Source organism: Mastacembelus armatus, chromosome 3 (genome assembly GCF_900324485.2).
Source record: "Mastacembelus armatus chromosome 3, fMasArm1.2, whole genome shotgun sequence".
NCBI lineage: Eukaryota > Metazoa > Chordata > Actinopteri > Synbranchiformes > Mastacembelidae > Mastacembelus > Mastacembelus armatus.
In genome coordinates, this window is record NC_046635.1 from 3,385,773 (window position 1) to 3,399,293 (window position 13,521).

Genomic DNA, 13,521 nt, shown 5'->3' on the forward strand with positions numbered 1-13,521 from the left:
CCTTCCACTGATTAGGGGGTCAACTGTTTTGTGTTATGCAGCACATGAACCAACAGGATGACGAAAAATTTGAAGCACTTCAAAGTTTTGATCACTGCATTTCCTAAGAATACATGACAGTATGAGGAAGCTTATAACAAGAAACACAAGCTTACCTAGTTATTACATAAATACATCATATCCTTAGGTTCACAGCAAGATATTTGGCATGTTGTACAGCATAAAGGATCTTACTAAGCTCAACATCATCTGCAATTTTCAAAAGAGAAAATACAATTTATTGAATGTTAAGACTGAGAACCAATTTCCAACAAATGCTCCCCAGTAAATATGTTTAAATAAGTAACCATTATATACAACACAGTTTACTACAAACACTGATTATCAAGAGGAAACATTACCATAAAACAAATTTCTCTATAAAGACAAAATGCTAATATCCAGCAGCCTTGTGCTCCAATCCCCACACAAAAACGAGTAGTCATCTGTGTAAAGGCCCTGAGGTTACATCTAAACTACATAGCTGCAGCTACAAAATGCAAACTGTCTATTCTGTAACATGAATATGGGTACAAAGTCAAAAGAATAGATCATTGACAGTGACAGATAAATGTGTTCTTTCTGCTCATTAATGCACTCGTTTTTAGCAAATACATCACAATTCTATCCTTTGTCAGTAACTTTACATTAATTCAATCTGAACCACCTTTCACTTTAACTGTAGCAAGATTCCACACTGACAGAAAAGCTAATGATACTCCTCACCACTTAACAAGAATAAAAATGTCACATCCCAGTTCAACTATGTTGTAACCTACACTCCGAAGACATTTTTGTCTCACTTCATGTAAATCAGTAAGATGATCAAAACCATAGAAAGAAAACCCTTCATCCCATCACCTTCATTAATCATCAGCTTATTGTATATAGTCCTATACACATGAAAACTGAAGTCAGAAAATATCAAATAGCAACTGTGTTCATTAGCAGTTTACCATCCAAAAGGATGTGTATCACTTTACAGGGCATCCAGTCTGATTGCCTAAGAGGAAGGTACTAAACATGATATGAACTTAGTGTGTGTATTAAAAATAAGGCAAATAAATAGACTGGTTACCTTGTAAGGCTTTATATAATGCTGCAATGAGAAAAATAGCTATACATACATTTTTTTGGACCCATCAGTTACTAATGGTAAAACATTCTTATGTCAAGTATGCCTTTTCTGTAACCCAAAGTCTGCATGCTGTCTGTTTACTTCTCAGACCACATGTACTTCTACATGAATAGTGAGATTAGAAAAATCCCAACAATCTTTAAACAGTAATACGATTTACATAAATGTATTTTTTTCACTAAACCCCAGCCTTAGGTATAGTGTTGCAGATATTTTCCCCATTCATGTCTTTGTCCTTCTATTTTAAAAGTTTTCCAGTTCAAGCTAAGATGACGTGCTGCCATAAGCATGCCGATTTTTGTCATAACATGACTGCTTGTTTTTTTGTTTTTACGTAGTTTAATTCAACTTCAGTTTTTAATTCCCTACATTTTTCAGAAAAAAAATTGAAGTTTTAGTAGCATGTATTTTGAACATACTCTATGCTGACAGGGATGGTAGAGCGTAAAAGAGAGTAAAAAGATGTGCAAATCCTTACATGCTTGTACAGTATAAGACCAGTAGCTTGTCTTCTTTCTTTAAAAGTGGAAAATGGAGACCGCTCACTTCATTTTCCTTTATCATAAGTTTTTTCTGGCCCATTTCATTAACTAAACAAACCCACTTCCCCTAAACCCAATGTAGATTACTGGGACCTGGCTATTGTGGTAAATGGTCTAATTTCCCCTGCTGAAGGCTCCCTGGGCGGCAGAGGTAGCAGCACTGGCTGCAGCAGTCTGGAAGCTTCGGTTGGTCAGGACTCCTTGGGAGAACTCCTCCTGGGCTTTGGTAAAGCTGGCACCTGTCCTTCTGTATTTAGAGTGGACCTGGGTAAATGTGTAAAGGGACACAGATTAGGGCAGTGTCACAGTAATAAATCAAAACACAAAAAAATTTCAGACAAGTCCCATAAACTCTAATAAATGTGTAATAATTGTCTGCCAAGAGTAGTCAGAAGTTCAGTATTCTCAGGACAAACATTAGAAAGTCACAGAAAATCTATATTTATATGCTGCACCATGTATGGCTTTGTATTTTGGTAATTAAGTTCCATTAATTATAAGGCACTGCCATAATTAACTTTACTGAAAACATACAATATGTATGATACACTGCAGTTTACTCTAAATAGCAAAAGTTTACCTACATAACTAACCAGGAGTACATGGTATATCAAACTTGACTGATTGTAGTTAATTACCAGTAACTATGTTTTATTTTGTCATCAGCATACCATTTTCAGTAGGATGACAGCCAGGATGGCATTTACAGTGAAAAAGCCGGCCACCACCATCATAACCACGGCCACAGCCATGTTACTTCTGATCATGCTGATTGATGCAATCCATCCACTGGTAAAAGCAGAGAGAGACATACAAAACATGTTTTATGTCACCTTTTTTTTTTTTTTTTTTTTTTGCAGTCAGTATGCACCATACAAGGTAAACTTTTTTTTTTTACATTAAAAATAGCATGAAACGTATTGATATAAAGAGAAATTAGGCCAAAACCCTAACATGGCCCAGTAACAAATGGAAAAATTAGAAAATTAAAAAAAGAATGGTGGAAAACAGGAAAGCCAATATATGGAACAGAAAAGAAACCCAAAGAGAAAAGTACCACACACTTACAAAGCACCAACCCAGATAAGTTAGGGCAGCCAGAATCTGTCAAAGAGATGCAAGAGAGGAGATAGAGGGCACACACAAACACATAGGTGTAAATGAAGAACCACACTAGCCCATGCTAGCCCACAATTTACTTTTAATCTACCCAAAGCAGAGTGCACAGGGTAATTCTTACTAATGTCAATAAAAAACATCCCGCCATTAGGCACATTCCTATATGGCACTAAAGGTTTGTAATTAAGCGTGATTCAAAAAGCTGCAGTGCAACTCTGAATAAAAAAAAAAAAAAAAAAAAAAAAACACAGAGAACCCCTAACCTAAGAGAGGACGATGAAAAGGTCATGTGACCAAATACTCATCAATACATGAGACCACTAGATTCCATAAATTTATTTTGACATAAACTTAATACATGAAACCAAATCAACTAACCTATACCTATTGTATCTGGCACTGAATACCATCAGCATGTCATTTACCATCAGCCAACAGAACAAATCAGACTTTGACATAACAACTCTACATACGAGTTAATCAGCTAATTCAGCAAAACCATTTAATTGCCTGTATTTAGGTCTTTACTGGCAGTTATGATGTAATGTGCATTTACTGTCAACCAAGCACTTTACTTCTGTCACACAGCAGAGGCTGAGAATATCAGCACCCTAACGCATATTATACTGGTGTTTAAGTAGAATTGTGCTATTGGATTAATACACCGTCACATTTTGGTTTCTAAAGTTCATAATTATTCTAGTTTTACAAAATGATGCATATTACCAACAGCACCTTGACACCCATCTTAGTGGCCGAGGAGGTCCTCTGGACTGTCCAGCTTCTTGTTGACTTAGGACCTACTTTTGGTGCTAAAAATCTTAGTGTCAGATTCTCAAAGATAAGACTGACAATTCCCTCAGCCAGAGAGGAGCTCCTTTAAACTTTGTTCACAAAATACTTTTCTCTTGTGAACAGGCCATTGTTAGCTTCCCTGCCTCATGCAAATAGACCACACCTTCAGACTTTCGCCCCACATACAGGTTATTATTTAGTTACAAAGGTTTCCACTGACCTGTTACCCCATCTGGGGATCCCCACAGTTTGGATAATGTACACTGCCACTTGGAAGAAAAAGACAAAGAAGAAGAAAAAGAAGCTGAAGGAGCTGTCAGACCTGGGGAGAAAAAACAAACAACAGAGATTATATATCATTTGTGTTCTTTAGTACTGATGTTAGAATAAAAGGCACAGTAGGAACCATTTATAGCAGGGGTGTCCAACTCTGGTCCTCAAGAGCCACTGTCCTTGTTTTGCAACTATGCAACTGCTGACACCTGGCTCTGGTGTGTTCAGCCAATCAGAAGCTGAGGGTGATGGGGGGTGGACAAAATGAATCGGCAAGTTGGAAAACAAGCAGGACATGTGTTGGATGCCCCTGATTTATAGTATCTGAAGGCTAAATGTATTATGGTTGTCACCTTCCTCCTCCATGACTTTTAATTCATTACACATTTTATTAAATTAAACTGCCTCATGTTCTTCAACAATAAGAATACACTGTGCATTTGTATACAGTCCTGGCTCTGAATAAGGGAAACAGGGTCTAAGGAGGACTCTTGGTCATGCACTGCAAAGGTGGGAGTGAAAGGGTTTGTAAACCTAGAGTTCAGAAATACACCATGTCCCTGCACAGCGAAGAGGGAGAGACGACTGAAGAAATACCAATTCTTCTACTTTCAGTTACAGCACACAGAGCTAAACAACTGCAGTGAGGACTGAAAAAGAAGGACTATGATGTCAAAGACCCATGTCAACACAGGTGCTGCTTTCAAATGATGGAGAGAGTGTCAGGATCTGAAAGGAATGAGGTTATGACAAGCCTAAAAGAGCTATGGATCTGTTACTGAAAAAACAAACAAAAAACAAGACATTAATTCAAACAGCATTTACTGCGCCCTAAATGAAAGGCCTGGGTACACACAGTCTGGCAGAAAACTATTCTTCAGTGGTTACTCAAATTGTTCAAAATAATACTGAATCCAGTGAACACTTTTTCACATGCCTTTCCTTTGCCAAGAAAAGTCTTAGGGAAAACACTTTCCCAGAATGAAAACACTGAACTGTTATTTGACCTTAGCATTAAAACATTTTAGACACTATTGTGTACAGAATAACTCCCCATATACTTCCTCTACACCCCTGACTGAATTAGGGGATGAGCTGTAAAGTAAGACTACACTGCTAGTAGTTCATTTCCATGTGTCCTTTTCTCTACAGTGATATCTGTAACATTAAATGCAAATCACTGATTATTTAACTTTCACCATGAGGCTAGAAAAATCATACCTGAACGCCTTGTAGACAGGCCTATACCAGCAGATGAAGGACACAGGGGTGAAGAGGACGAACCAGAGGATGGACAGGCCGAAGTCAACACCATACTGAGAGTCGGCAGTGAAATAAGCCAGGCACGCCAGCACGTTGAGGAACAGAGTGGCACTGTGGACTGAGGAGACACAGCGAACCAGTGACTTGGACTGAGGATGGTGGATTGGCAAAAATCCTCAAAGACATCAACCCAGTGACAGATGCACCACCCCGATTTCTTTCTAGAGAACAATCTTTGGTGTCCTTGTAACAGCTGTGTGAATCGGTGTTATGGTTATGGATATTAATGATGTGTCTGTTGCTTGTTGGGTATAAGGGTTTGGCTCTGGTGGTTGGGTTGACTGCACTCTGCTGGATTTTAAAACATGTAACTGAATCAATGTACGTCCCACAAAAAGTTCCAATGCATATTGTAAGAAACTTTATCCTCAGGTGTTAAAAATGTCATCACATAGTAACAAAATTAACAAACTAGCTCAGTGTGACAAAGACATTTACTTACAAAACACTCAGACTTCAAAGATCCTATTATATTCAAAAACAACACAATTTGTTTGAGGAGGTAATGAAGAAACGCTGCATGTACTCTAGGGGTACGTACACATCCAGAGGTAATACATTCTCTTGCAGATCCTCCGGTAGTCCTCAGGGATTTCCTCCTCAAAGTCCTGATAGAAACACGGTTTCACAGGGAAGAAGGTGGGAAGAGGTGGCCAGTTGTTCTCTTTAGCTAAAAAAAACATTTACCCGTTGGTTTAGCATTACGAGTTGCACATCAGTTCACAAAGTTCACGCATCCCACCTATTTCTCATGCGACTACTTCAGAGTTACCCACCTCCAGAGTGTGGTCTGCTCGCAGCCCTGTTCTGCAGCTCCTGCTCCTTTCTCTCCAGCTCGGCTGCTTTCCTCTCCAGCTCCTCCTGCTGTTTGATCAGGTTAGCCTGGGCAGCAGCTGCAGTTGCCTGATGGGTGATGGAAGAGCTGCATTTTTAACAGTGTTCAATATTGTTATTGCATCACTACAGCTACCTGCCACAGCTTTCTCTCCCAGTAACCCTGAGATGCAAAATTTAACAACTAACAACCTCTAAAGCCAAATTTAATCCAGATTTTCTTTTTAAGTACACACTAAACGCTGACTCCCTGCTATGGCTGGTTAATCATGCTGGTTTAACAGAAACAAAGAAAACAACAACAAAAAGACTGATATATGACTGCACAAAAGCTGGATTATTATTTGCTAGTTGGAAACGTTTGTGTCCGACTCACTTTTGCGCTCTGCTCCACAGAGGTCTGTAATATCGCAGGCTGAGAGGAGGCAGCTGATACTGGGATTGTCGTGTCAGATTGGTTTCCCTGTGAAACACATTTCTTTTTGAGTAACAAACAGACCTCTTAGCTTAAATCCACGCCCTCACACTTATCACAGGCAGATCTGAATGACAATATGACACAACGCAAAGTGACTGAAGGGACACAAGATGACCACAAAGAGACAAAGCCAGCAGGAAAAGACAGAAGAAAACCACTGAGAAACACAAAACACACAGCCTGATCATTGTAGTGCACTTTTGTGTGATAACAAACATAGTAGCAAACCTTTTCAGTGGCAGAGAATGGGTTGAAGTCATTAACGTTATCAGTGCCTCTGCTGGTAGCTTGTGTGACTGAGGCATCCTTGAAAAAGCGATAAAACATAATGTGACGTTACGACATATTGCTGAGAAATCATAACCTATTGTTGTTTTTAAGTTGGTGCTGGGTATGAAGTGAGCGGTGACCCAGAGCAGCCCAGTCAGTACAGGATGAGGACTTGAATGCTGGACTGTCTCACACCACATCAATTATTAATCAATTCTTGGGATTTGACTCAGTTCAAACAACTTCTAAGGTTTGAGCAAACAGAATGTCCCTTTTTCTTTAAGCAGATATGTCACGAGCCATTATTTCCTAGAGCTGTTAGCGCTGACGACACTGAGATGTTCACGTTACACTAATTACAATAAAACAACAAGAAGACGCAATATCAATCCTACAAAGTGCGCCACTGAATCCTGTACTGCTCCTTTAGGATGTGGTTGCCAAAATCCACCTCTTGCTTCCTATCAATGGCGCCGGGAGAACGAGTCTCAGTTGATGGCACCTGTTCCTAAGTCTGCCTACCTGCACAGGTGAGACAGCAGCTCACGTACTGCGTAAACACATTTTTAAACAGGTAACCTTTATGAATAGTCTATACTAAGGCTTCAACCTGTCATACTTCATAACAGAAATGATTCTTGAGTCAGGAAATGTTGAGGCCAAACCCAGCAACCAACCAAACAGGTTTTTGTTGCAGCATTTTCAGGTTACTCGTCTGAAATGTCGGTTCGTGACGAGGAAAACAAAACAAGCCGCTCACCTGGAAGGGGTTTACGTCCACCGGGTCAGCGAAGGGGTTGCTATCGAAGCCCGACATCGTAAAGAAAAGTTGATCTGGTGTGAAATAAACAAGACGACAGCTCCGGTGTCTCCGGTGTCCGCTGCCCCTGTCCCGACGGTGCGGCTCACTGTGACAGCGGGCCTCTGCGCATGCGTCGTTTGATAGGTGGGCCGAGTCACGGGAGGCAGTCCGCAGACTTTTCTAATCAATTTGCCGATTATTTATTTTTAGAAATAAGGTCAGCTGCTTTCAAATTCAGTTCTCCTGACGCACACACTTCAGTCTAATGGGCTCCTCGTTCAGCGGTGGAGGTAATAGACCTTTTTTTAAAAACTACAATGGCGTTTATCGCTGTTTCCTCGCCACAAAAAGGTTGTGGGTTCGAGTCCTGTTTGAACCTGGGGCCTTTCTGTGTGGAGTTTACATGATCTCCCCGTGTCTGCGTGGATTTTCTCCGGATTCCTTCCATAGCCCAAGACATGCAGTTTGGGTTCAGGTTAATTGCCCTCAGGTGTGTATGTTTTGTTAGGTGTCAGCCCTGTGACAGGCTGGTGATCTGTGCAGGCCCTGGATGTACTACACCTCTCACCCAGTGGGTTTGGTTCCAGCCAGTCGACCCCTTTCTGCATATACTTCAAAGTATGCATGAATAATCAGGATATGCACATAAAAAGTTACTCAATCCAAAATGGTCCGTTAATATGAATTAATGTACAGGATAAACATTTTTCTGTTGTAGTTCATGCGCAGTTAATTTTAAACTACTGCAACTAATGATTTTAATTATGAAACAATCTGCAGAGTACTTCCTACCATCATCAGTTGATTGGTTTGTAAATCTACTGTATTAACCTATGTTCCAAACTCAAAATCATGAGAAAAATAATTCAGTTTATTAAAAGGAAGCACAGCAAATCCTCACATTTGTAAAGTGGGAACCATAAAACTTGTGCTATTTAATTAATCGGTTATTTAAAGACTATTTTTTCTGGGGATGGAGCAATCCATTAACTAACTAGTTGTTGAGCTCCAATTTTATAAACAGTTTTAATTTTAATTTATAACAGTGCATCACATTTTATAAGATTTTTATATGTTTTGTATGTAAAAGGTTACTAAAGTTCAAATGTCTACTTCAGTGCAGTTGGCCTACCTGAGTAAATATTTACTTTCCATCACTGCTTTTTATAAAACTTATTTCTGGTCTTTTAAAATGCTGGTACATTCTGTCGAAATTACAGGCTTATAGATTAACTACCAAGTTTAAATTGAGATTAAGTAACTCAAAAACTATGAAATTTCAAATTGTATGCCTCCCCAGAAGTAGCAGAAGCAAGTTAATACTAATTCCAAATCCAATTTCTCTTTTTACCAGAAAGAAAAACGGAGAGTCATCTCTGTAAAAGTCATTACCCCCTGACAACAGTCAGTTGTTTTTCTAGGACAGAAGCAGTCCTGCTTGACAAGTAAATACAGTGCATTATATTTCTGTCCAAGAGAAAGAAGCCTGAACTGTAAGCAAGAACAGGCATCCTGGCACTTATCAATCATGTAATGCAGTAAGACGTCACTACTGACTGTCTCTGCATGTTGTAAACTGTTAGATATATATATTTATATATCAGAGGATATGGCCGCCAAGGCACCGGCCTTCGACCACTACCCAAACATATTTGTCTAATATTTTAACATTAGCCATCATCAGTTAATGATCACATCAGACCAAGAAACACTGTAATAGCAGCAAAACTATTTTGTGTAAAGTCCTAAATCAAGCAAAGGTGGTGTAGATCATAAAATGTGACATTTCTTCTTTCAAAGTTATACAGTCTCAATTTGACATTGAAGTCAAAAAGACCTCTCCCTCCCGCAGTACACCCAATTACTTTTTTGCTAGTTGTAGTTTTGCAATGACACAGTACATGATTAATCATTAACCATTGATCGGTGTAATGAAACAATAATAATGGAAGATTCTTCTCTATTACTACTGCTTTGATTAATTCAGTCTTTTTGTGGGTCTTTGCCATGGAAGAAATTTCGATATGTCACATTTAAAAAAGCCTAGCTGCAACTAATTAATAAAATTAAATATGGATAAATTCTATTTCACATCTTCAGTTTCAGGGTCCTATTATTGTGCATGCCATGGCTACAAACAGACAGAAAATGGTTGGGACACCTGAATCGAACAGTGCTTTGTTTTTCCTACTTTGACTCAAAATATCTGCCGTGTAAACACCAGTGAGTGAGGTTTGTATTTTAACATAGGGCTGAAAAACCGAATGGAAAAAACACAGTTAAATGACAAAAATAAACATCCTCAATAATAATGACAGAAGACATGATGATTTTATGTCTTTGCTTGGTCGCTATTGAGCAAACACTTCAGAGATAAGAGGTGAGGATTGGTTTGGAAGTGGGTGTAACAATAGATTTTAAGAACAGAATGGCATTTGTCCATTATACTGTACATATGAACTGTCTGTACATTATAATCGTTGTATGGCTGTTAAGCTATAAATGCAGGGATTTTATACACACATTTGACATTCGGTACAGAGATGGGATCCCCTTGGCTGGAATACACACCAGTTGACTTGGTCCCTTTGATGGTGGTATTTCCCTTTCAAGGGGGAAAAAGCAGCACAAACTTAAAACACATGAAGTGGTTTTCTCTTTCTCACATACAGACAATCATACATTAGTGCATAATCCATGCACATACACACACACAAATCATTCACCACCCAAATCCGTACATCTCTGTCTGATATTGAAAAAAAAAAAAAAAAAAAAAAAAGATAAATACTTGACTTCAACTACCCAGCAGAGGCTGGTGTCCTGGCTTTGTACAGTATTTATAGCTGTATATTATAGGCTATAAAGAATTTCTGTAACATTAAAATTTATTAAATAAAAGGAAAAATAATTTGTAGTAAGAGCAACCACTGCTTAGACTCACTGTAATTCATAAAGCAGCTAATTAATGTGAGCTTTAAGTTCAATATTACATCCGTGACGCATTAAGTTGCCCGTTTTCTACTCATTTTCTGTAGTACACTGCTTCAGATTTCCAGCTCCATAACATTCCTAGTGCTGAGTGGTCTCTCGCAAATTCCAACATTCCCTTTTCTTTGTCCTTCTGCCTCTTGCTGCTGAGTAAAGAACTGCCAAGGCACTCTGAGAGCATGGCTGGCAGTTTAGTCCACAGAAGAACAGCCCTTCCACGGATTCCTGTCTCTCTGCCAAACACCACCCCCTCTGCAGGTGGAAACACTGTACACAGCACAAGAGAAAACTTGTTTTGCAGAATTCAACAAAGAAAGGCAGAGCAAGAGTGCCCTGAGAAGTGGAGATCAGTCGCCACTTCATTACCTCACTGTACACGTATATGCCTGCCAGGGAGTTTGACTGTGAGACAGCTTTGGTGTCCCAGTGTCCTTCATACCATGAATTCATTACTGCCATACAATACTAGCTGCTGTGGTATGTCTGGAGGTTCTCTGCTGTGGCTGCCACCTTCTCCGGAGTGCTTCAGGGTTGAATGCTTGGCCCCCCTAAGTTTGTTTTTGCCCTTCTCTGGATTAAAGGTGCCTCGGCTGGTAAACTGGGGCCTTTCATCACACACGCCTTCCTGGTCTCCTGAAGGCCTGATGTCTATGCTGTGGGATCCGGAGGCTTGAGATGTATTCAAAACCTGTGTCTGGGCTGAACTTGAGCCTAAGGAGGAAGATTTGGTGTGAAAACGAAAGCGCCGGGTGGTGGCAGAGGAGGAAGAGGACAAAGGCTGGAAGTGTGATGAAGAAGAGTAAGAGGAAATACTGGAGAAAGAATCTACAGAGTCAAGAGAGTCAGGCTGCCTGTGGAGAGGCCGGCGTCTGGGGCTCTTCCTGTCACATTTCTGAGGCCAGGGGGATGTCAGCACTGGACCACTTTCTGGAATGAAAGGAAAAGACAAGTTTTATTTTTCTTTTTACATCTTTTGTTTTCACTTTTCTTTCAAGCTGAAAAGTGAATTATGTTTTCCTGTATATTATTCATACCAGAGAAGTCAGAAATGGTTCCCTCAGACTCCATATTGAGGTTTTCAGAGCTGTCAGCTGTACCGATAGAGGCCTCGGACTCCAGGGTCTCATCATCTGATGCTCGTGGCTCCAAAGTCAGCATTTCAAATGTCAACTCCTCTCTGCAGAGCAAAACATGATCCAGATTAAAAAATAAGATAAGCACATAACATAAGACAGCCAACAATTAAAAACACACAAACATGGTCATTGTTTAGATATGCTGCTGTATGGCATAAGTTACAGATTATGCAACATTTTTAATTTAATTCATAATTTAAGTGGAGTATTGGAGTTTACTTCTCTTTCTGCAGGCTTTCAATTTGCTCCGTCAGCTCTTTCTCCTCCTGTTGCATGGCTGTCTGCTGATGCTCTGAGATTTCAGTAAACGAGTCTGCTCCATCTTCACCACCACTCTCTTCCATCACAGCACTAGCTAAAGGTGGCGGCTGAGGACTGACTGGAGGAGAGGGCATGTGGTAGGTCAGTCGCTGTACTGGGCCTTTTCCCTAAGGAACAAATCAAGAGCAGATATTTTATTCTCACCGATGTGAATACTACATTATTGTTCCATAAATAAAAAACAGCTGACCTGCACAAAACTCACACATGCAGTGACTGGACCACAAGAAATGACCAGGCAGGTTTAAAAACAGGACAGTAATGCAAAGACGGATCAATCCCAGAGATATATACTCCACAGTCATATACAGACATTACCTTTTTAGCTGCATTTGACTGCTTAGAGCAAAAACAACGAAAAAAACATGAAGAGCAGAATCAGTGATGCTAAGTTCAAAAAGATCGTATGAATTTCAACACTGTAGTCTAGTATCTGTCTCAGAACAGTACAGCTTCATCTAGCTGAGAATATCAGTTCTTACACGTGAAGCTAGCAGTAATATCACTGCTGTGTCATGTTTATTAGGGAACTGTACAATGACGTGGCAAAAGAAGTTAGTTCGGATTTCTGTCCACAATTCATCCGTAGACTGTGATAATTTCCTAGGTCATGACAAAAGACAGTTCACGTATGTTCATTCTGCACATGACACAATTATGTTCTTCATCCACAAAAGACATCTACAAAATTCCAGTGACAAAAGGCAAACCAGACAAAAAAAAAATGAACATAAGGAGAAGCAAAGATAGTAAAGCAGCGACTCATGCTTTAGTGATGGAGATGTTAATATTTGAAGAGATGAAATGTACAGTGGCCAGTACCACAACATCACCAGTGGATAACAGTTTGGAGATGTAATCCGTGATGTGTGTATACATACCATAGTGCGTGTTATGCTCATAAACCTAACAGCTATTAGTACAGGTCTCTGGGTAAAGGAAAAGACAGGTTAGGGAAAATGATCTGGAGAGGAGAGTCATTGCTTAGAAAGGAAGAAATGTGGGATGGAGTTTTTAGGATGGTTCAGTGAGGTAGATTTGGCAATGAGTCAGTGAAAATATATCGATCTGAAAACAGTGGGTTTAGTCATTTTAGTCAAATTTGACCTTACCATAGACCGTCGAATGAAAGTCAGTCTGCACTTGGCCTTATTTTCAGCAAACTCCAGGGTACTGATATCCTTTAGTCGTACTTTGTACTTATTCATCTGTTCACAAATGATAAGTTCCACACACCTATGAAGGGATGGCAACAGACACTTCAAAATGACTGGAAATACTCAATGTCACAGCAAAATGATGAGTGCATATTAAGTTAATGAAAAAACAAGCCCAACCACAGTTACATGTATCTAGTACAGTACTGAATGTGCGCTTGAATTTTCTTTTATCACATTATTTCTAAAATTCTTTCTGTCAAGCTCTAAGTTGAGCTGACTTTGGTCTTAACCTCTGTTCCC

The 13,521-nt window shown here is 39.6% G+C and overlaps 2 protein-coding genes across 6 annotated transcripts in view; both read right to left on the bottom strand.

The window, feature by feature from the left end:
- Window positions 1-250: 250 nt before the first annotated feature.
- scamp2l (secretory carrier membrane protein 2, like) lies at window positions 251-7,732 on the bottom strand. Its single transcript, XM_026320494.1, has 9 exons — window positions 7,572-7,732; window positions 6,770-6,847; window positions 6,440-6,526; window positions 6,006-6,132; window positions 5,771-5,899; window positions 5,128-5,287; window positions 3,854-3,955; window positions 2,391-2,508; window positions 251-1,983 (listed from the first exon to the last, which is right to left on the bottom strand). The coding sequence occupies exons 1-9, from the start codon at window positions 7,626-7,628 to the stop codon at window positions 1,834-1,836; spliced, it is 1,008 nt and encodes a 335-aa protein (XP_026176279.1). The 5' UTR covers window positions 7,629-7,732; the 3' UTR covers window positions 251-1,833.
- A 2,208-nt stretch (window positions 7,733-9,940) lies between these two features.
- myo9aa (myosin IXAa) overlaps window positions 9,941-13,521 on the bottom strand; it is an 82,334-nt gene continuing 78,753 nt past the window's right edge. For 4 of the 5 annotated variants that reach the window (XM_026320019.1, XM_026320022.1, XM_026320020.1 and 1 more), the window contains 4 exons: window positions 13,174-13,297; window positions 11,960-12,168; window positions 11,639-11,781; window positions 9,941-11,531 (listed from right to left, as the gene is read on the bottom strand). In XM_026320019.1, coding sequence (XP_026175804.1) covers window positions 11,038-11,531; window positions 11,639-11,781; window positions 11,960-12,168; window positions 13,174-13,297 — 970 coding nt within the window. In that variant the 3' untranslated portion in view covers window positions 9,941-11,037. The remainder of the gene's footprint in view (window positions 11,532-11,638; window positions 11,782-11,959; window positions 12,169-13,173; window positions 13,298-13,521) is intronic. The other variant, XR_003296423.1, reaches the window with a different exon arrangement.

Coding starts and splice junctions, on each gene's coding strand:
- scamp2l (XM_026320494.1), bottom strand. CDS start 7,628: ATGTCGGGCTTCGATAGCAACCCCTTCGCTGACCCGGTGGACGTAAAC. Junction 5,900..6,005: donor GAGCAGACCACACTCTGGAG/GTGGGTAACTCT, acceptor TGTTTTTTTTAG/CTAAAGAGAACAACTGGCCA. Junction 2,509..3,853: donor ATCCCCAGATGGGGTAACAG/GTCAGTGGAAAC, acceptor TGCTTTTACCAG/TGGATGGATTGCATCAATCA.